Below are 24325 nucleotides of genomic sequence, written 5' to 3' on the forward strand. Positions count from 1 at the left end.
AAGTGAATTGTTCAGATACTGAATTGAACCTGTGAAGAAGACTTTTGAAATGAGGGTTGCTACGCTTTCCAGGACCTCCTTCAGTATATTAGCTAGCTCTCATGATGCTCTAATGATGCTCAACTGGGATTTTGTTCACAGGAGGACATTAAAGCTAGTGAGATTAAAAGGTTTATGACACATGAAAATTAGAACATTGGGAAATTAATGGCATTCATACTACGATTGTCAAAATAAAATAAAATAAAAAATCTAAATTGAAGAATTGTGGTAATTGGGGTATTTAAATAAAAACTGACTACCATAACAATAAAGAACTTTGAAAACTTTACAAGTTAAGCTCAATCAACAGCATTTGTGGCAAAACTGATTATTACAAAAATTATTTTTGACTTTCCCCTCCTTTTCTTGAAAAAAAAAAAAAAGCAAAAATCTGGTGTTCAGTGAGGCACTTACAATGGAAGTGCATGGGGCCAATCCGTAAACGTAAAAATACTCACTGTTTCAAAAGTATAGTCACAAGATATAAACAATATGCGTAAATAGTGTTAGATATATAGATATAGATATATAAATATTTTCTATGTAAAGTTATAGCCAATTTTACAACTTTGTTGCCATGACAATGTAATGTAAACAACCCCTAAAACAACTGTAAAAATTACAATTTTAAAAACTTTACAGCTCAAATAATACATGAGTTTTAAAAGAAGAATCGATGTGTGTTTTTATACTATTTTAAGCTTCACATTTCTGCCTTTAAACCCTCCAAAAATTGGCCCCATTCACTTCCTTAGTAAGTGCATCACTGTAACATTGATTTGTACTTTTTTCAAATAAAAGGAGATAAGTCAAAATGTTTTGTGGTAATCAACATTATGCCACAAATGCTGTCGATTGAGCTTAACTTGTATTAAACCCGAAATATTCCAAGTCAATTCAAAAGTTATTTCCAAGTTTTTGTTTTTGTATTGTTTTCAGAATTAGAACCAAAGATTCTTTCAGCTTTCCTCTGTCAACTTACAAAATATACCCATGATAACCACTGTTCCCGCCATATATCCCTACAGTTCCCCCTGTAATAAGTTGGGACCCTTTGAATAGAATAAAAGTCTTTCAAATTCAATCCCCTGTCGTTTTACATTTAGTCATTTAGCAAAAGCTTACAAATGAGAAACATAGCAAGAAATATGTCATACATTGGTGGCTAATAACAAGTTTTACCATCGTTTTATTGTAGAGTAACTGTAACTGTGCTATTTTGGCGTAGGCTATTGATAATGTTATATTTTAGTACGTGCTTCCCCCTAAAAGGCAAACCGAGCACAGAACCATTACCTGAAAGGTTGTCAAACGCTCGCGCCTCTTTGGACAAAACGAGGCCTGTTATCTTCAGTAGCTAATGAACGAACAGTCATTGTAGTTTTGGGTTATTTGAAAAGGTTACTTCATATTCGATGATGAAAAAGTGAGTATGGTAAAACGTTTACCCCCTCAGCTAGTGTACGTTCTGTCAGAAACACTGCGCGTTAAATACCCGCAAGATTATTGTCATAACCACGAGATGGCGTTGTTGACACTTTTTGAACCTTTTTGTTAGTTGTACAAGTTTATTTATTTATTTATTTATTTATTTATTTATTTTTTAAATTAACGACATATAAGCCGGACGTATGCATGATAACATCCATATCTGTGTATAGACAACATTATATTTTGGGGTTTCGTACAGTTCATAGTACAGTTCAAGTTTGCCTTTGCCATGAACGTCAAAATAAAATTGCACAAACTGTCTTCGTCCATTTTCCTTAACTTCTCAGCTGTTCGGGTTTTTGTTTGCAAACAACGGCAAGCCACATGGAAAGTCACGCGCTAAGAACTATGGGATATGATGTTTTTTGGTTGGAGCTCAGTAGTGTGACAAAATGTATATAAAACTACATTTCCCATGAACAGTATGCTAAACAGCTGACAGGACAGCAGCTCTCGGCGGTTGGCACACATAGCTGCGTGTGCGCTCTTTGTGTCAAAACACGCAGTGAGTGATTGTGAGACTGACGTTAACAAAGGAAACTTTACGCTGAAAGCACAAGTTCACACTGTTATGGATCTCTTCTTCATAAACAAAAGGATCTGTCTCATCACCTTAAGTTTTGAGGATTTTTAACTGTTGACATTTCTTTCTTTTTTTCCCTTTTTTTTTCTTTTTATGTTGTCAAGGAAGTTGTCCACGTGGGTATAAGGTGAGGGAAATTATGCTTATATTTAACTGTTTTCTTTCTGAACACGTCTTAATCGAGATCAGCACTTTCGTGTAGTACGATAATGACACTTTTTATGTGCCTATAAAATATTCAAATACTATTCTACGTCATGTTTTTTTTTTTTTTTTAATGGCGCGCATCAATATTTAATTTACGTCCAAGACAGGAATAACTTTAACCCGAGAATACATACTTATAAAGAGATGTACATTTTGATTTGTATTGTTGCTTTTAAAAAAAGGCTGCACGTTTTAAAAAGGTGTTCAATGTTCCCTCCCTTCTGTATAATTTTATTGTGGTCAAGTTCTCAAGGATCCAGATAAAATCTGCTTCGCTTCGGTTTGCAATTTTTATTGGTTCCGCATATCTTTTCAGAGGTTATTTGTTTTGTTGTTTTCATGTTGTTTTGTCTGTTGGGCTCAAGATATCAGAAATGGGATCTGTCCCTAAACTTAGTGAGCTGCCTGCCTAGAAAGCATTTTTAGGCATCAGGGTAGGGTTGCACCAGCTGTGCGTAAGTCCTCACGTAAGTTGGAACGTAAAGTTCACACTAAGGGCTTAGTAACTACTAGTTAGTTTGTAACTAAGTCAGTGCTTAATTTGGTTGCACCACCTGTTCTTAAGGCAAGACTTTACTGAGAGCTTACGACCAACTAGTTAAGTAATGCGTAGTCACATAATATGACGTTTACCTGTATTTATCCAATAAGCAGCCTTAAAATAAAAATCCATGAACTTCAATGTGATCTTGTTACAGTTGATGTTCAACCCTTGTTTGTTCAGGTAACTGTCAGGGGTGATAAATACTAATACAACAGGCTGGAAAAACAGACATTTATTCAATTTAATATCCTATATATATATAGGATATTAAATTGAACAAATGTCTGTTTATATATATATATATATATATATATATATATATATATATATATATATATATATTTGGAATGTGTTGACACTTGACACCGGGCGATGCATCCTGAAAACTGCACGGTTAGATCAGTTTCATGCTGAAGAGCCGCTTAAAAGTACACTCTCTCTCTCTCTCTCTCTCTCTCTCTCTCTCTCTCGTAAATGTCATCATAATGTATGTTGAAAGGATTGATGCCTGCCACGCAAAACATGAGCTCATTGATGTCATAAAATATTAGTCCGTTTTTTATTCCATCCGTTACTCCTGGTCGGAGTCTTCAGTAAATATTTAGTTTATAAGTAGGGTTACGTCCTACCTAAGTTTAATGGTGCAACGCTCAAATATTTAGTAGTGCGTAAATTGTGACTTAATGCCCATTTACGCCACAACTAGGCTAAGTTTTAACTTGCGCACAGCTGGTGCAACCGGTAGTGCGTAGGCTAAACTCTGTCTAGGTAGGTAGCTCATTGTCTGTCCAGAAGCTGCAATGTACTCTCTTTCCTCAAATAAATATATTGGGGATTATTTATCTGTGGTTTAAAGCCTTTTATGGAGTCGAAATTTAAAATTACACCTAATTGAGCTCATTTCTATGACGTCATTATTTCAGTACGCATGGGGCATGTTCAGCTGTGGAGCAAATACTGAGCAACCGTCCTCTGCTCCACAACAAAACAAATCTGAGTGAAATCAAAAGGTTGCGCAAACTCTGTCTCTGTCTCGGTCTATTTCCCCCTATCTCTCAGCCACAAATAATCAGTGTTAATTTTATATGAGTGCTGTTGCCACCAGTAGATTTTTTTCCTTCCTTTTACCAGGTCACATGTCTTGACGTTTTTAGTGTGCTCCTGTAACCTCAGATATTTTTTGAACTCAGTGCCTTAGTTTTTCTGTGATAATTGTGCAGTAGTTTGCCTTTCAGCATTTAACACTTGTACTTTTTGAATTTGGGTTGTCGTGACAATTGTGACAGTCCAAGGTTTATAGCACATAATTAGCTTTTTATAATAAAAGCAGCTACCTTCATGATTCATCAAGAAAGAAATAATAGGGGACCTGGGTAGTTCAGCAAGACGCTGACTACCACACCTGGAGTCGCAAGTTTAAATCCAGCGAGTGCTGAGTGACTCCAGTCAGGCTTCCTAAGCAACCTATTGGCCCGGTTGCTAGAGTGGGTAGAGTCACGTTGGGTTAACCTCCTTGTGGACGCTATAATGTGGTGAGTTGTGCATGGATGCCGTGGTGAATAGCGTGAAGCCTCCACATGCACTACATCTCTGCGGTAATGCGCTCAAGAAGCCACATGATAAGATGTGCATATTGACGGTCTCAGACGCGGAGGCAACTGAGATCAACCTCCGCCACCCAGATTGAGGCGAGTCACTACGCCACCACGAGCACTTAGAGCGCATTGGGAATTGGGCATTCCAAATTGAAAAAAATAATATAATAATAACTTGCTCAGCCTCTAAAATTACTTTTAGTCTGAAAACTTTTAGGCCACACAGGTGGGGAAAATGTTAACTAATTGCCAAAGGTCAATTTAGACCAGAGTTTCCCAACTTTTTTTCAGTCACAGCACCCTTTGAGAATTTACAAAATCTTGTGGCACCCCAGTTGAGGGATGGGGTGATTTGCGGTGGTAAAATTCGTAATACTAAAAAATCTAAATTTTAACAACAATCTCATCTATATCACCCAGGGACCAACTACTTACCTCAATTCTTACCTCTAGTTTTAGTCAGATGGAATGATTTTTCTAGTGTACAACCTACATTATGATCCTTCTATTCAGTAATTTGTTTCCCAGCAATCATTTGCTGACTTATATTGTTTACTTTATGACTTTATATTGTTGTTCTTAGCAAATACCTTTAACAAGTACTTTTACACAGGGATGGATTGACCACCGGGCCGATTGGGCCATTGTCCAGGGGCCTCTAAACCCAAAGGGCCCAAGCTCTAAATCAATTATTTATTTATTTTGAGATAACTTTTATGAATCCATGTAAATGGCCGAATGCGTGCTGGACGGCAGTAGTGCGAGCACAGGCACTCAAGTGCACGCTCAGGGAATCTGTGTCTCACAGGTGCAGCGCGTTTATTTAAAGGACTACAGAGAACAGCCTTTGATTCACAAAACGCTTTCAAACACAAAGATATGGTGCAGTTTACACTGGCCGTGTACAAAGCTGATGGTTTACATTCATATAAGCGACATAATTCATACAACAGTGTAGAGGACTTTAAAATGTTTAAGTCCTGCATGCATTTAATGTTTAACGATAAAGAGAAAGGTGCCTTAATACCCTAAATATGTGCATGGTAACTTTTGTAATATTTGGTTAACTGCGAGAGTTCACGAACGGTTATTGTATTATTTGTCAAGAATAAAGAACGTTTATTGCCATGAATTTGTCAAACACAATCTCAGATAGCAGGGAATAAAGTACACAGTGAGCTATGAGCCTAAATAGCACAATACATAGATCTTCAAATGATAAAATCATATTCAAGTCGAACAAAAATAATCTCCCTGCCTGCAACATAGTAGGCCTATTCTTATTAAATGGAAAATGCGTAATTCTGCCCGGGCAGGTTCACTTCCCATGAGGCAGCGAACGCTACGGATTATAGGACTTCTTTAGGATGCTTTGAATTTTAAATGATTCAGCTTTTAATTTTTGTAATTATTGTCTGCACACCAGAGCAAATGGGGGAAAACATTGGCTCATCGTTTATCAAGTGATGAAACTTTGCCAGGTGAAAAACAATGAACAGTGTATAAAAAAATGTGACGGTCCTGCACAACGAATTGTAAAACAGAACGCAGGTATCTTGAGATGCGTTTATAAATCTTAAAGTTCTTTTAAACTTTACAGTGAGTTGTGGCACAACGATCAAAGACGTCCGTCCAGTGCGTGTTTACATGGCCTCGAAGCACGTGTGAACAGCCCGTAACTCGCCCTATAGCCTACTTGGAAAAACTGACCCGAACCTGGTTAGGTACCGTCGGACTCAGCTTGAAGACCTCTAAACACGTGCAGAATAACCGATTAATGATTTTGATAACATGCAGATCCTATTAATAACGCATGATTGTGGATTGGTTCATATAACTGGCCGTGTAAGACATTGCTCCAAACTTTTCTTCCGTCAGTTTGAAAAATCCAACAAAATCTGGCAAGCATTCTGTAGCGCATAAAAGTGAATGTAGTCATGTGACACATCATAGGGGGCGCCAATATGGTGTACCGGCCCATGTGCCTCTCAGTTCTTAATCCGTCCTTGCTTTTACAGGTAGTTAAAAGGATAGATCACCCAAAAATTAAAATGCTGTCATGATTACTCAACCGTACGTTATTCCAAGCCCATAGAAATTTCTCTCTTCTGTGGAACACAAAAGGAGACGTTAGTCCCAGACACCATTCACTTTCATTCATTCTTTTTTTCCCCTATACAATGAAAGTGAATGGTGGCTGAGACTGACAGTTTGCCTAACATCTCCTTTTAAGTTCCACAGAAAGCCATAAGGGGTTTGCAAAAACTTGAAGGTAAGTGATGACAGAGTTTTCATTTTGGGGTCAACCATTCTTTTAAGAGTGGTGTTATCCCTTTAATAACTTAATGCTCTCCAGTTTAAAGTTGACAAAATGCACAAAAAGAAGGGACCTTGCTGCTAAATCAGTTATAATGTTTTTTGAAAATGGATAAGATATTTGAAATATTATGTATGCATATTAATAATAATATAGTTTTTATTTAATGTAAATTGTTAAACAGGCCTAGTTATTATTAAAATGAATGATTCACTAGGCAGAGAAAATACCTGTACAGGTCAGTTGGAGATGAGTACAGTAACCCTGTTAACCTGACATATGAAAAAATTGTCAGAAAATTCTGCTTTTTTTGTTTTTGTTTTATTTTTTGCATTAAACTGTTTTTAGTATCATTAGACAAACTACTTTTTAATTTTTGTGTAGGACATTTGTTATTTAAATTTTTCTTAGCCCATACAAACTACAGTAAATCTTGTGGTATTTTCAGAGGACTCCCTGGGCTTTTCAGAGATATCAAATATTGAGAGTTTGGCCATGACAACAACTCCTTGGTCTAGAAATATGGATTGAAATTTATCACAGATCAATTCAGCACATCAAATACAATATGAATAAAATATATTTTGTTTCAATAAACTATTTTTAGCATACGTATTTTATGCACTAAACACTATATTGACATTTAAAAAAGGGAAATTGTAAAACTTTTTTCTCTGGGTCTCGGGATATCATAATAGCTTGTAATATAAAATAATGAGATCTTTATAATGACAGAGCAGGCTGCATATATGAAAATACACAGGAATATTAGTTCACACTTTAAATATATCTTATAAAATGTATATGTCAGAATTTTCAGAGCTCTGTGATTTTTTTTTATTTTTTTTATTGTTGTTGTTGTTGTGGTGGTGGGCATGAATGGAATGTAGCCTAATGGTGATTGAAAGATATACCTCAAAAGCCTGTTGTATCATATTCGATATATGGATTTCAAAGGGGAGTTTAAAAATAATAATAATATTCACAATAAATAATAAACACAATTTTAACCAAGCTCAATAAGCTTATATTCAGCAAATACTCATTTTAAAATATCAGTAACAATATAATTATTACTGTCACTTTTAATTTCTTAAAATAAGCTGTCATTTATCCCAACATAAGAGTCCACAGCCATTTTAAATAGATCGATATAAACATTGAAAACACTTTTGTTTTTTTCACAAATAACCACTAGATTGTGCTATAAACATGTGAAACTTAAATACCATAGGTTGTTTGGCTCGTCAGCTTGAACAGAAAGTGAAACCGGAGCAGTTATATATTGTGTATCATATTTGATACACACGGCGTTAGAGGGCTAACAGGATTATGTAGTCTGAAGCAGTGTTGTAGTACTCAAGATCGGTCTCGAGACCACTTTTTGAAGGTATCGGTCTCGTCTTGGAATTGACCGCATTTTTACTCGTCCTTGTCTCAGTCTCAGACAAAGAGGACTCGGGATTTTATTTCAAGACCACATCTGCGGGATATCACTAAATTGCCTGTGCATTGTCTTATTTATTTGTTATCATCATTACTGTTGGATGTAAAACTTCCTGCTTCAAATGCAAGCAATAACTTGACTCATTTCTAATTTGAAATTTTTATTACTGTTAATGGCTGTCACCCCTCCCGAACCCCCTTCACACGCACTCCAAGAAAGTGAATGCGGGACACAGGAGAAGAAACTGTGGCTGTCTGAGAGATGTCAGCCAAATCTTCTGTAATGCAATTTGGCTACCTAAACCAGTGTTTCCCAACCACTGTGCCCACTAGTGTGCCATGAAAGATTGTCAGGTGTGCCATGGAAAATGATCAAATTCCTCAAAATAAATAAATACCGTTTTTTGCCTGTATTTTAGTGAAGGCATAGAGATGGTAGAAGATTTTAAAGTTGCCAATTCAGGATATTTTACATTTCAAAGTATTTTATGCAACCAGTTTAAATATTTTATCCATCATAACATTATTGTTCTAACAAACTCTAGTCTGCTGTCAAACGCAACTCCTCACATGCCCACAAAATTATGCTTCATCATCACACTTGTAGTAAAAACATTCAGTCAGTGAACCAAATGAATGAACAGAATACAACAGGTGTATTGTCTTAAAGACTAAATGCTGTTTATTTGTGCAAATCATAGTTACAGATGTATGAACAGATGTAGCTTCCTTGTTTCTCTCATGAAAAATAAAAAGAATAAGAGAAACTGTAACATACGATTACTAAAAGCAAATTCTCCTGTTTTAAACAAGTCCAAAAACACAGTGATATGATGTGTAGATTCTCTGTAATCTTCACAAAGCGCCTTTGACATCTGAGCTGGTGAATGGAGGCCGGGAGGCTGCTCCCGGGTCCTAGTGCCTGCCGGATCCAACCTCTGTCAGTGTGACCTATGTGTTTTTGTTTTTTTTTTCTCTCTATCAACAACGCAATTTTGCCCCAGTCTGACTTATAGTCAGGTGCGACTTTATTTCCGGAAAATACAGTAAATAAATAAAAAATAAAAAATTTATTTGCTGTGCCGTTGCAAGAATTAATTTGCAAGAACAAATCTACAAATTGGATTTTTTATTTTTTTTTATCCAATTAGCGCTCTTGGCATCTGTGACCTATTATACAGCGTACCTAAGTTACTTGCGTTTTTTGCATAGCCGAATTTCAAACATTACGAGTTCATGCTACTAAGACCGACAGAAAACATGGACAAGTTCTTGAAAAGGAAAACAATCGACGATGGTTATGTGGGATAGTGGTGTGCCATTGGATTTTTTTAATTGTAAAGTGTGCCATGGCAGAAAAAATTAGTGAAACACTGACCTAAACCACAAAGAGTTCATCTGTAAAAAAGCGTCCAAAAGAAAACACACATCAGTATGTAAATTCTGCAATGCAATGCTTACCGAGACAGCTGGGACCACGTCAAACTTTTATCGGCACTTAGAAAGGAAGCATAAAGAAATGTAAGCTAAGTGTAAGTGATGCTAGCAAAGCTAGCTAGCTAACGTTAGCAATCTGCCTCTTGCTGCATTCCATTCAATTTGGAAAGTTAGATTTTCTAACTTCCTACTGGGAAAAGTGCAATGGAACGACAAGTCATAATTACAACTTGGAAAGTCGTGTGGAAATTTTAAACTCTGATTTCGCTGAGATGCAGGTGCGTGACATCACACAATCTTGTCGGCACCCAAGAAGATGTACAAAATAAGTGATAAACATTCACTTTTATTAAATAATATCGATAAATTAGTCAAAGTTCCTATATTACATGATATTAAAGCTTGTTAAACGTTAGCAGAGTAGCAGGTGTTCAAAACATGGTAAATTATACTCTCTTTTGATAATCGTACACCTGCATCACAAATGCTAGCATTGCAGATTGTTTCTGAATTGTATTGCTAGGCGATATCTCTGGTGACAGTCAAACACCGTTGCAGTTTTGTTTCCTTTAACGTCATCTTACGAGCATCTGGCATTGGAATGCCTTTAGTCGGAGATCGGAGATATCAAGTGGAATATCCCACATCTGATTTTAATGGAATGCAGCATCTGTACCTAAACTCATCTTCACCCTTCACCCAAAGAGATTTAGTGACTATTATCTATACATATTAGCTACCTGTGTATTTACTGTTTTTTAAGAAGCTAGTTTCAGTTGCTTGCCAGCTATTTGCCACCTAGCTAGGTGCATAAGCTACCTAATTTAGTTAACATATTGAGGGATGTAGCTAATGCAATGTTAACTTTGTGAGAGATTGAGGGGACAGGGTATGTAGTGACAAACTGTTGTTTCCAAGTTACATTTTAGCTTGTGATAAACAATGACAAGACAGGTCACACAAAGCTATGTAGCTAATGTATATAAAGTTACGTCACATCAACGTTAGCTAATGTCAGCTCCGACATCAATGCTACATGCTGCAGAAACGCTCCCTCACTTGGGTGAGAGCTAGGGATGTGAGTGACAGAAGAGAGTGGAGACTGAGTAATGCGCCTCCACTTACATGAATTATTTACATTTTAAATGGGCTGCTTTGCTTATGTTTGGCATTCTTTGTTCTATTTTCTAGATTTAGCTATGTGGTTAGCAAATTGCACACATTTATACAAGGCTTGTTGTTGGTTCAAAAACAAAAAACTTACTATATTGTTTAAGAAAAGACAGAGAAAAGTGAAGACTTAAGTATTGAATAATTGTTTGATATATTCTGAACTTAATGATGGTTTCTAAGGGAAGAGTCATCCAGAAATGATGCACAAAAATTTATTGTTTTAGGTGGATGGTAAAACTTGGAAAAGGAGTGTTGAATAAAGATGGTTAAGTTGGGGCATGGGTAGCTCAGCGAGTATTGACACTGACTATCACCCCTGGAGTCGCGAGTTCGAATCCAGGGTTTGCTGAGTGACTCCAGCCAGGTCTCCTAAGCAACCAAAATGGCCCGGTTGCTAGGGAGGGTAGAGTAACATGGGGTAACCTCCTCGTGGTTGCAATGAGTGGTTCTCACTCTCAGTGGGGCGCGTGGTAAGTTGTGCGTGGATCGTGGAGAATAGCATGAGCCTCCCATGCTGTGAGTCTCCGCGGTGTCATGCACAATGAGCAACGTGATAAGATGCGCGGATTGACTGTCTCAGAAGCGGAGGCAACTGAGACATGTCCTCCACCACCCGGAATATGGCGAGTAACTGCGCCACCAAGAGGACCTACTAAGTAGTGGGAATTGGGCATTCCAAATTGGGGAGAAAAAGGCGATTTAAAAAAAAAATGAATTAAATGTCTAAAACAAAATCAGTAAAGCAGAAAATTTACGACCCTCGACAGGGGGTTGATGATGTAATCGTATACCGCGATATTTTTCTTAAGGCGATTATCGATAAAATACTTTTTACATAACACCCAGCTCTACCCTACAGCTGTTCTGGAAGCATTAAACACAAAGCATTTTTGCTATTTCTGCCTTTATCAATGCAGCTGTAATATGAGCAAGCACGATGTGATGAGGCAAAAAGATTGCTCCGATGTCGCGCGCTTGCATTGTAGACAGCTCCATTGATTGCAAACAGGAGCGATTGTTTATCGCTTCGCTCACCTGCAGAGACACAGTATATCAGTTTGCTTCCTTGGCTCGCTGCGCTTTTGTCAAGCGTCCAATGAGCCCAGTGAGTTGCGGAATGCTGCGTGCGCAAGTGAGAGAGAGAGAGAGAGAGAGACGCTCTGTCAGTAATAATATTATTTTCATTATAATATTATAATAATAATAATAATATTACTTGTTACTATTGATAGTTTTATGATATTCTGGTTTTTAAGATGATTTATATGTATTTTTGAATTTTGTAAATGTTTGAAGAATTTTTCACACGGCACCCCTGTTCTCGCCATATGGCACCCTGGTTGGGAAATGCTTATTTAGACATTGTTTTAGGCTATTGTTGTATGTAATGTGGCCTTTCTTAAATCTTTTGTGCAGTAATTTAATGCCGGTTCATTTAATAAAGGTGATGGCTATAATAGCAAAACATGTCTGCGAGCAGGAATTATGAGGCCAAGCACCTAAATGGCCTACAGGCCTATTTGACACACAGTGGATATGAGTCACCCCAAGCAGGATTCAAACCTGTACCTTTCCGATCTCCAGTCCAGTACACGATCCACTTTACCACACAGCCACAACATTAAATCAAAGAGAGATACAGTACCAAGGCAAGAGAACAAAACAATTGCTGAGAAAATGTTGTTACAGCTAAGTGGTTTTAAATTGAATCAGTGATTATGCGTTGAAGTATAGCCTACGTTGTAGTAAGCCCAATGTGAAGACCCTAGGTACACAGAAGTGTACAGAAGTACAATTTTAAAAACTATCCTTTTTGGGATTCGAACACCCAATGTTTGAGGGTTTTAGTTCGAAGATTTACACACTCTGCACCACTCAGTTGACCCATTTCAGCGATGGAAAATAAACATGCCAAGTTTAGAGTCAGCAAACAAAAGTGTTGTTTAGTTATCTACAACTACAGGTGATGTTGTCTCAGAACTGCTCAGGAACCCTCAGGACATGATGTCGATGACGCATACCAATATTCTTTTAAATCCAACTAAGCATTCAAAAGATACATCATTTTTATTAAAATGTAAAATGGCAGAGAGGCAATATGGCTGTAGGTAAAAATTGGATGCAGGTAAAAATTGGTATTGTCGAAGTCTTCCTGACCCAAGGAATCCATACACACCAACTCCATTATTTTAGTAAAACGGTTCAAAAGTTATGTGCAAAAGTATAGTGAATTTTTGAACTAGTGCTGGCTCTGTGAAGTTTGGCATAAAGACCCCAAACTTGGTCTGGGGGCTACTCATATCCACCCCTATGAGTGTGCCAAATTTAATCATTTTCCTAATTATGGTTCACAGGGTTGCTGTAGACATCCTTTGGGGAGAAAGATTAATAAAAATAACTGATAAAAACATGTCCCACTGCACTTTCGGTGCTTGGCCTCAAACAAAGATATATTTTGAAAATTAAGCATTGCCATTGGGAAGTCAGGGATGTCGCATTAAGTAATTTGGGTTGTGAATGCTGTTTCATGTTGACTTCAGATCTAAAGAACAATGTAATACATGTGATAAATATTCAAGAGGTCAGTGATACATGGCAGGGATAGTCAATCCTACTCCAGGTCCACCATTCCTACAAAGTTTAGTTCAAAGTCTAATCAAAACTGAGCCAACTAAATCAAGGTTTTTGGGTTTACTTGTGATGTAGCAGGGTTGGAACTAAACTCTGGAAAGTGAACCTCCAGGAGTAGGACTTAATACCCCAATAAATGGTGTGTTGATTGTAACTGCTGTCCCTTTTCATGTGTTGATAGTTGCTGATTGTTTATCTGCAGGCAGGGATTGTTAGTTGGTGAAGGGCTCCTTTCAGACACAGTCATGGTGCTCATTCTGGGTCGCCGTGTGATTCATGAGAACTCTGGTGGTATGCCAGAATCCCCTGCAGTAAAACGGAAAGTCTTGGAGATGGAGTCAAAGAACTTTAATGACGTGTTAAACTTCTCTTCTGGTTCTTCTCATGCTGAGAGCGTTCTCCAGGTCTTCAATGAGTTCCGTGACAGTCGTCTCTTCACAGACGTGATCATCAGTGTCCAGGGTAGAGAGTTCCCATGTCACCGTTCTGTGCTGTCAGCCTGCAGCAGCTACTTCCGTGCCATGTTCTGCAACGACCACCGGGAGAGCCATGAGATGCTGGTTGAGATCAACGGAATTCAGGCAGATGCCATGGACACTTTCCTGCAGTATGTTTACACCGGTCGTGCCTGCATCACCACATACAATGTCCAGTTCCTCTTTGAGACCTCTAGCCTCTTCCAGATCATCACTTTGCGAGATGCTTGCACAAAATTCCTAGAGGAGCAGCTGGACCCCTGCAACTGTCTTGGAATCCAGCGCTTTGCAGATGCTCATTCTCTCAAACAGCTGACCAGTCATTGCCGTGGCTTTGCCTTGCAGAATTTTCCAGAGGTGGCACAGCATGAGGAGTTTCTAGACTTGCGCAAAGATGAACTGGAGGAATACATAGCTAGCGACGAGCTGTCCATTTGCCGGGAGGAAGTGGTGTTTGAGGCGGTTATGCGTTGGGTTTACCACGATGTGGAATACCGCAGGCCCATGCTTAAAGACTTGCTACAACATGTTCGACTGCCTCTCCTGCACCCAAACTACTTTGTTCAAACGGTGAGTGGCATTTTCAAATGGGGTTGGGTGGGTGAATGTGAGGTGTGTTTCAATTAAAAGAACTTACATAATTCAGATAAAATCTTGAATGTTTTACTGTGATGCTTAGAGTGTGATCCAAGTCAAGAATTCAGCCTTAATTTATGTCTTCAGTTAGATGTCCTTCAGTGAAAACAAACCCCACCATGGGTACAACATGTTCCTTAAATTTTGGAATATTGGAAACAGAAGTCAATCCTGCTCCTGGAGATCTGACCTCCTGGAGAGTTTAGCAACAACCCTAACAAACACGCATACAGTGCTGAAGCTCTCTGTATGCAGATTATGCAGTCAGTGTAGAGCACCAACGCCCTAGGGGGGCGCAAAAAAGTTCACCGGCTGCCCTTCCTCGCAAGCTATGTTTTTGGTGGACCCGATAGCAGTCACGGAACACTCTTCCCATCAGATGATCACCTCGTGCACTTCTCAGATACAGTAATCGCTGTGTGCAACCCCCCACCCCCTCCCTGTCAGACGATCGCAAAACTCTTCGTAGGGCACCTGTTTGAACAATGCTGGTCCTGCAAACGTAAACCAGCTAATCATGGCGTTTGGGTCAAAGAATTTCAACTTATGGGTCTGTATCACTAGAAAAAGTTAAACAGTAAATTTTGATCAAGTGCCACTTAAGCCAGTTATAAAAAAAGACCCTGACATCACTGAAACGTTTTCAGAGTTTTATGACATTTATGACGTTCGGTTATTATTATTGGTGACCATAGGTAGGGTAAACTTGAAAACGACATGCTGGTGTGTTAGATGGAATTAAACTCTATGGGAAGGTAGATATCAGGTGTTAGTAGGATTGTGAAAAGAGTTAAAGCAATAAGATGATGATAGGAAAAGCATAATATTTCTGTTGCAGGTGGAAGGAGATCAACTGATCCAGAATGCTCCAGAATGTTACCAGCTGCTGCATGAAGCACGTCGCTACCATGTACTTGGGAATGAGATGATGTCACCACGTACCAGACCCCGCAGGTACAATATAGTTTCTGACCAGAAATTCGTTAATGAAATCACAAGTTACAAAGCCAGAAGAAATAAGCCAAAGCATCATCTTCTAAGGCACATAATTAGTACTGCTCATTAAATTGTTTCTTCTCTCTTTGAGCTGCTAAAATAACATGAATGTCACAGAGAAATTGAAACCACAGACAAAATTACAGATGATTATCTGAAGGTTTATGGATGATTTTCAGATGTGTGACTACTTTTTATCATGAGGATGAGACATAGGTAATTACTACAGGCAATGGTGGAAAGAGTACTGAGTAAAAGTACTGCTACTGAAGAAATAATTCACAAGTTGAAGTACTGAGAAATATTATGACTCAAGTAAGAGTAAATAAGTAGTTTGCCAAAAAACTACTCAAGTAATTACGTTACAAGTTACTTTATGAAAATTATATTATATATAGTATATATGCTTCCATTTTTAGAACACAAAGGATGCATTAAATTGAACAAAAATACTGCCAAATTCATCAGTTGCAATTATTATTACAATTTGAAATAATTGCTTTAAATGGTATGTATTCCATTTGTTCTTTACCCCATGATGGCAAACATCTGTTCCTTACAAAAGCATTCTAAAGTGCTAATTTGGTACTCAAGAAAATTATTGTAATTATTAAAATATTATAAAAACAATTGAAAATTCAATGTGCTGTCATGCGAAAATCACAATACAGTGGGGTTTTTCTTGAGGTATTGAGTTCTTACAAGTTGCTTTAGACTTGCAAGTAAAATTTTGGTTTTAAAAATAGGCAAAAAGAAACACATTTCTCCTGAAATTCTATTTGATCCTAAAGTCTATTGATATAGAGAGATGAAGGCTATTCCATGCATTACTGTTTTGAAAAAAGAATCTCTAACCAGGATAGAGGGGGAATTGGACGGCCCAGATGCACAACAAAAAGACAAGTAAATCACTGTCTCTAGTTTGACAAACAGACTCCTCACAGGTACTAAACTAGCAGCTCCTAAATGCCAAATACCTACATTGCTGCAAGAGGTTTCTTGGACAAACAGAAAATTTTAAGAATACAACATTTATTTAAATAGAAACAGCCATTTGTCACATTCTAAATGTCTCTAAATTGTCTCTAAACTACATAATGTGCATTGTGTCTGAAACCCTTTCCTATTTCAGGTTTATTCTCATTCATGTATGTCCAAGTATTTTGGCTATTAAGTTAACATACTGTACAAAACTAATATAATGCAATATCATATAGGAGGAAATGTATCCTATATGATATTGCAACAATTATCCAGATATGGAATGAAATGAATAAGTAAACTGTTATCAACTCCTACATGCCAACTGAATAAAATAAGACAAAAATAAACATTTCACACCATATTTAGTGAGCGATATGATTGATTTAAACACTTAAAGTGGTTGTTCTGTATATGTGTTATTGTATTACAGTTGTAATAATAAAGTCTTAATAACATTGTGTTTATTTAACATATTGAGCTATTATTATTATTATTAAGTGAATTGTTGCATTTGGTTGCATTACATTTTGTGATTTCTCATACCTTCTTTATATAACATCCGTCCCTTGCGCACTTTTGGCCTCTAGCGGGTGAGGCTTTTCACACAGATAAACAGCAGCACAAGGCAGGGAATTACAGTACAGGTATTTAAAAGTTTGTTTTAGACATATAGTAGCAAGTAAACAAGATTGTGTTAATGTTTGACACAGTAAAAACATTGCCTACATTAAAAACAAGTGAAGTTTGATCAGTGGTTAAACATGTTCAGACGGTTCCTCGTACCTGAATGAACGGCCCCTTTCCAGAATAAAATGAATTATGCAGAAAATCACAGTATTACAGTTCTTGTATAGTGACAGGGCGGAAATTCTTGAAGAAGCTAGAGAAGAGAGGACACCGGCGGCAGTTTATGCAAGCTGCTGTGCTCATAATGCTATGCAGTGCGGGCTTCCGTCATGCCCCGCATAGCGCGCTTTAGTTTATAAACAGATTTTGTGCTTATAACTTTCTTCTTCCCAAAAATTCATAAATATTATGTATTTTTTTGTACTTTATAATTGTGGTGAAAAATAACTGTAGCGAAGTTGAATACTTAATTTTTAATCAACAAAAATTTGAAAAATGTACTTAAGTACTGTAACGAGAGTAGTTGTAATTTGTTACTTTCTACCTCTGACCACAGGCAACAATGAGTATTAACCACATTATTCAGTATTGCTGAATACCCTGATATGGATTCATCAGAGTTGGTATTTTAATGGAAAATGTTAACAGGAGAAATTAATTATACATCAAATCATGTGACCCAAACCATATCAAGGGACCAGAATATCATGGAGCAACCATCCTGAACCAGGGCCGTAACCAGGGTTTGAAAAGAAGAATTGTACCAAAAGTACAATTATGTTTTTACGCAATGACGTTGTCAAACATTAGCTACTAAAATTAATGAAACAGCATAGCCTTCATCATGGCCAGTGTTCACATGTTTGACATATTTCATACTGTAGACTGTATTACAGATGGTGTACTAGTGTAATGTGCTACTCTTTTTGAAAGTTTCAGATAATGTCATTATGATTGTCAGGGCTGGATTAAAACTTCTTGGTGCCCCTGGGCATGAAGATATAGAGTTTTCTTATAGAAAAATAAGAATGTTTTTCATCAGTGACTCATGTGCTATTTTCCATGTTTTCTAAAGTCATACAATTGCTGTGTTGTGAATTTGTGTTTCCTTTGAGACACAAAGCGTTTTTCCTCCGGGGGGAAGAAAACCGAATCCTCCACTGAGCCGCATTCAAATCTCAGGACGTTTTTATATCACATTGGAGACATTTTTAAACTGGATCGTAAATTTTAATAAAAACTGACACTTGCAACAATTCATACCTGTGAATGGAAACCCACCACAGCAGTATCTACACCTGAAAACCTTAGCAACTTCAAAATTATGCACCAGTACCACCAACCACTCAGAAAACCTTAACCGCATAGTAACGCCCTGGTAATCAACATCATAGCGGCGACTTTAGCACGGGCAAACACTACTTGCATTTCTTTCAGAAAATGTCAAAATGTAGTTTAGCTTTTGCTCTACACACACACTGGACTTATAGAATGGGTAAAGGGGTCATTTACAAGTGGTACTTCTATTTAGAGACATTATCATTTTGAAGGCGGTATCAGAATTGGGAAATTGTGTCTGTGTTTAGTGGCAACATATCTTAAGTTTGAGGTAGTATCTGTAATTGGGCTGTATATCAGTATTTTAAGACTGTATCTTTATTGGAGCCAGCTGTGTATTTGGAGGCATAATCTATATTTACAGGGCAGTATCTATATTTGAGTCCATATCTTTATTTTGGAGTATCTGTATTTTAGGGGCTTTATCTTTATTTAGGCTCAGTATATAAATATAGCGTCTGGGTCTGTATTTAGAAGCTGTATCTGTATTTGAAGTCAGAATCTTTGCTGGTTATCTTTGAAAGGTAAAAATGTACGAGCTTGTCATCAGACATTCCACTTCACTGCCAGAGAGACAGCCATGCAACCCAACCCTTCGGTGGTGTTATTAAAACTCATATTTCAAAATGATTGAGTGATTTAACAACGCACACATTCCTTCAGCACAAAGAATCCACAAATGTTATCTGCGCTAGTGCGCTCTCTCAACGCCACTGTGTTGTGATTGTTCAGACCACTGTTGCATCACTCCATCTTGGTCAGAAGGCCGGTCATTTGTGTCTGTTTGGTTTAGGCTAGCAGGGCATTTGTGCACATTGACCAATTCTCTGGTCAGATCTGAGAGTGACTCACCAATTTTTAAATACAACATTGTATGTTTGGGTTTTTAAAAATTCTAATAAAATGGCATTGAACAATAAAATCAGTTAAAGACAAATATATGGGGCAGGCTGATTAATCAGTTTATATTTGCTAGGGCTGGGTGCTGATAACGATTTCCAGATTTAATTAGATTCTGATTCACAAGGTCTCGATTCGTTTTGGATTTGATACAGTTCTGATTCATTTGGGTATATTTCCGTTATAGCTTACATATGAATTAAATTCTCTCTCCACTATTGCTGACTATTATACAGGGGACCTTCTAACTTGGTACATTTGGAACATATTAATTAAAAAAATTACCAACAGGGCCCAAAACTATGCAGTTTATCTGGTATTTATTTAACAGGTATAATAATCAACACAACCAAAACTGAAGTGAACTTTAAAATAAAATCAATCTTGATCTAACGAATTGATACTGGGATTGTTCAAATGAAGGTCACGATTAATCTGAAAATCAATATTTTTACCCAGGCCTAATATTTGACCATTATAAGATTATCCACCAATAGCAGCCTTTTCAATAGATAATGTAGTAAGATTATAGTAAATATCATGTAAAATAAGTGCTCATTTAATTTCTTTTTGAGCATTTTATTTGCCATCAATTGTATTAGTATTTATCAGCATTATATTTTGTCCACCGGCCACTCTGCTCTCTAGATATCTGTATAAACCTTTCAAAAAACCAAATCGCTTGACCACTAAATTAAATGCATGCAAGATTCTATGATCCAAGAACTTTGAGGAACAAAATGAATGTTTATATGATGTTGACCTCTTTTATACAAAACAGTAGTCTGATCTAGAGATCATATTAATTCTCCCATGAATCATCATGGCTGAAGCCCACTGTACCTTGTCTCTGGAACCCATTGTTCAACCACAGTCTGATTATGTCATCTCTTTATCTTACCACTTCAAAGTCCATGCTTATCTGATGGTTTTGTATTTCCTCTCTCACTTTCTGTTTCCAGGTCAACGGGTTTCTCTGAGGTCATCGTGGTAGTGGGGGGGTGTGAGAGAGTGGGAGGGTTTAATCTACCGTACACAGAGTGTTACGACCCCGTGACTGGAGAATGGACGTCTCTTGCTAAACATCCCGAGTACACAAAGTCCGAATATGCTGTCTGCACCCTCCGCAATGACATAATTGTGTCAGGTGAGCCCCTTACATGTCTCCAACTGTGTCCCATTTTTATTTAAAGGGATCGTTCAACCAAAAATTTAAATTCTGTCATTACTCACTCACCATCATGTTGTTCCAAACCTGCATGACTTTCTCTCTTCTGTGGAACACAAAATGTCTAAGGTGAGAATGTTGGCTTAGTCACCATTCACTTTTATTGCATTTTTCTCATTAATAACAATAATAATACATTTTATTTAATTGGTGCTTTTCACAGCACTCACCTTACAACATAGAATAAAAGCAACAATTTAAGCAAGTTAAAATACACAAAAAACAATAAAACATACAGTTAGACCAAAAAATAAATACAATCCGTACAATGAAAGTGAATGGTGACTGAGGTTATCATTCTGCCTTAAATCTCCTTTTGTCTTCCATGTGAGTGTGAGTAGTTGATAACAGATTTTTTTATTTTTGAACTATTTCTTTAAATACGTAAAACTAATGTTTCATGCATGTTCCATTCTGAAACTCTGTTCAGTGTAACAAGTGCTGTTTGACACCATGTTCTTACCAGGCCCAACGCAACAAAGAAACAAGCGATAAGTCTCTTCCATGTTAATCTTGAGTGTCTGTCCTAACCAGAAATATGTTTCGATGGTCATTTGGTTTTCTATTACTGTTCTCTTATGCTGAATAGACCCACAGTGAATTATTATTCATAAACTCCTTATGGGTGGATGTGATTTCGTCATGCCACACAACATTTTATTTTCATTGCAGACAGAACAATTACTTGCCACTGGAAACTCGTAATGTTTCGCCTGTTTAGTACATGATACTTGCTGCAATTTTGGTACTGATGTGTCCTGTACTTGGTCACCGAGGCTGATTAGCACACACACTCACTTGTAAACAGAGACACAAATGTCTTAACGCCTGCCAAGACCCTAAATAAAATCTTTGAAAAATGTAATGAATGAATCATGCTGACAGGAGTGGGATGGGTGGGATCCAAATGTCTGAGACCACTAGTAAAAAAAAAAAATCATTACAAATTATATGATCAGACTAATAATTTGAGTGAAATGGTGAACTGAAAAATGTACATTAATTTTAGAATTCTTTAGTATTTTGGAATGTCCCGCCTTTGTTTTGATGAAAGCATGCAGTCAAGCTGGCATGCAAAATTTGGTGTAAAACCTGATCCGTGTTATCTAGCATGATTTGAGAGTGTTTCAAAGAGCATCTTGTGTGCTTCAGTGGAAGAAAGGAAATCTGACTTTTTCACAACGGAATCAATATGGTCCATGCCATTTTTATTTGATTTGTGAATTAGATATAGGGCAGCAGTTCTCATTCATTTTATGTCAATGTTATTTATTTAATGTATGTTAACAATTTCTGTTGTTTAGAACAAGAAATTAGTATAAATGTTGAAACCAGTGTAATTCTTAAACATTTTCTGTGTGCTCTATATGGAGATCTTAATTTTCTTTATCTCAAATGCATTTAAATCACCTTTTGATAAGACAACATTTGTGCAAACTGTGAAAAAGACATCTATCCTCTTAAAGAGAATGATACTTTTTCAAAAAGTTGTCATTCCATTTAATGAGTTGGACGAATTAGTCCAGTGTTTTCTGTGTTGATTTCAGGGCCTTAAACCAGCTGCCTCTGTGACCAGCCAGAGCTTCTAGGGAGGGTTCACATTGGCAAGCACTTATGTCCAACTGGCTGGTTAAGGTGGTTTAAACTCTAAGATTTGAGCAAGTGGCATCTTGAGGGTTTCACAACAGTTACAGAAACGGTCAAATTAAAAGTGTTTTGCTGCAGATGTTGGCAAGATTATTGTATCACGTTATCTAAGGACCCAAAGGTAACCAGCTATCATGCTGGCCATGTACTTGTGGGGTTTCCATAGTTACAACTTTTTAATGGACGATCATAAAGATTTCTTCATTTAGAAAGTCATGTGCTTTTTGTTTGCATATAAAAACAAGTTTTGTGCCATAAAGAGGAACTCTGAATTGTGTAATTCTTGTTCTTCTCTGCCCAGAGCCATTGTTTAGCACATAGAAACACGAAGTAGTAGGGAGTGTGTGTCTGTGTGTCCATTTTCCATTAATTAAGCTGTGTTTATGCACTCGTGTTCTCACGTGCTAGGTTCGTATTTCTCTCTCACACACACAAACACATCGCTATACTCGTGTACACGTGCATTTGGCTGGCCTCCAGCACTGGGTTCAGAGGCCCCTTACTAAATCATGTCTCTCTTCCCACCGTTAAAAGCCATATCCTGCAGGCTTGCAAGTTCAGCTGTCTTTGACAAACATTACTCTTGGATTTCCTTTCCAAGAAAAATTTAAATCTCACCTTTTGAGTGCAGGTTCTTGGCTTGCTAGATCATAATCATTTAGCTGGATTAAGAAGGTGATCCTAAAACAGGGTCCTAACCAGACGCGAGAAGTTTCTATTGTCAAATAATTTTTCTCTCCGCACTAAAAGCAAATTGCTTAGCAAAGTGACAAAATTACAGCCAATCTGAACATATCTGATGTTAATATAGAGTTGTATGGAGCAGCATTTTGCCCTAATGAGATTTCACTATGGATGGGGCTATCCAACGACAGTCACAACAGCCAATCAGAACATATTTGATATTTAAGATGCAGCCAAATGTACCTGGATTTTGGACCAGTAAGATATATTCTGGTTCTGGAATGTTGTGCAAGACAGAATTTATTGACAGTTCCTCCACAAGGTGGTGGATTTGAATCAGCAGAAAATAGACACGTGCAACATTTTTAAGAATTTCTCAATATGCCTTCTCACTGTAAGAGAAACCATAAATCATTCTGTCTGTCCAGTACATGAATCGTGACAGAGAGGCCTTCTGTGTTACAACTTGATGTTTTGAATGAACGTCTAGTAAACTGACTTTTCCTGTTCACAGTTGCCCTTATGAGACTAATGTGGAGGGCTGTTGCTAGACATAAATGACAACTAGGGCACAGCCCATTAGTGCCACATGATAATGCAAAGGATCCACCACTGGTTCTGACTTTCACGATTTTTAACAAGAAATGGAAGGAATGTTGAGAAGGATTAACGTTTAGGGCTGTAATGGATCAATATTGCCAACAATTTTTTACACTTTTTAATTGTAGGGTGTCTATTAACCATACATATGACATATATGACTATACATAGCCTGACATATGAATTAAGTCAAAAACGTTTATATCTTTTTTTCTTTTTTTTTAATTAAATTTAGCTGTTTTTTAATCAACTAAAGCTAAAAAAATAAAAAATAAAAAGAAAATTACTTCAATTTAGCAAATACTAATTTTGAAATATCAGTAACATAACTTTATTTTTATATTTCATCAAAATCAGCAAAGATTTCACAGCAAATAGACATGTGCATCTCAATATGAAGGCAGCCATTTTGGAAATTATATTACAAGAATTTGGAAGCTTTCACCAAAAGAGGCAGTACACATCTAGTCTATTGCATACAACAGGTTTTTTTTTTTTTTGTTGGAAATAATAAATTGATGATAAAGAGGCTTCAGAATATCATGTATCAAATATAAAATGCACAGTTTTATAGTGTAAAGGACTCATTAAAAATAGCATCAAACTAAATTTACTTTACCCTTGTGCCACTGAAACATCCGGGATCTATTTCACAAAGATTCAGTGCTGCAGCCCCTTCAGTCCATGTCTAGCAATGCCTCTGCTAATTAGTAGCTTCATTGTTCACCTGCAGGTTTTGTATC

At 37.1% G+C, this 24325-nt stretch overlaps 1 protein-coding gene across 2 annotated transcripts in view; it reads left to right on the plus strand.

The window, feature by feature from the left end:
• Positions 1–1992: 1992 nt before the first annotated feature.
• LOC127442578 (kelch-like protein 24) overlaps positions 1993–24325 on the plus strand; it is a 37281-nt gene continuing 14948 nt past the window's right edge. The window contains exons 1-4 of one of the 2 annotated variants that reach the window (XM_051700718.1): positions 1993–2243; positions 13648–14512; positions 15417–15532; positions 20386–20570. In XM_051700718.1, coding sequence (XP_051556678.1) covers positions 13712–14512; positions 15417–15532; positions 20386–20570 — 1102 coding nt within the window. In that variant the 5' untranslated portion in view covers positions 1993–2243; positions 13648–13711. The remainder of the gene's footprint in view (positions 2244–13647; positions 14513–15416; positions 15533–20385; positions 20571–24325) is intronic. The other variant, XM_051700717.1, reaches the window with a different exon arrangement.

The sequence above is a fragment of the Myxocyprinus asiaticus genome, chromosome 6 (genome assembly GCF_019703515.2).
Source record: "Myxocyprinus asiaticus isolate MX2 ecotype Aquarium Trade chromosome 6, UBuf_Myxa_2, whole genome shotgun sequence".
Taxonomy (NCBI): Eukaryota; Metazoa; Chordata; class Actinopteri; order Cypriniformes; family Catostomidae; genus Myxocyprinus; species Myxocyprinus asiaticus.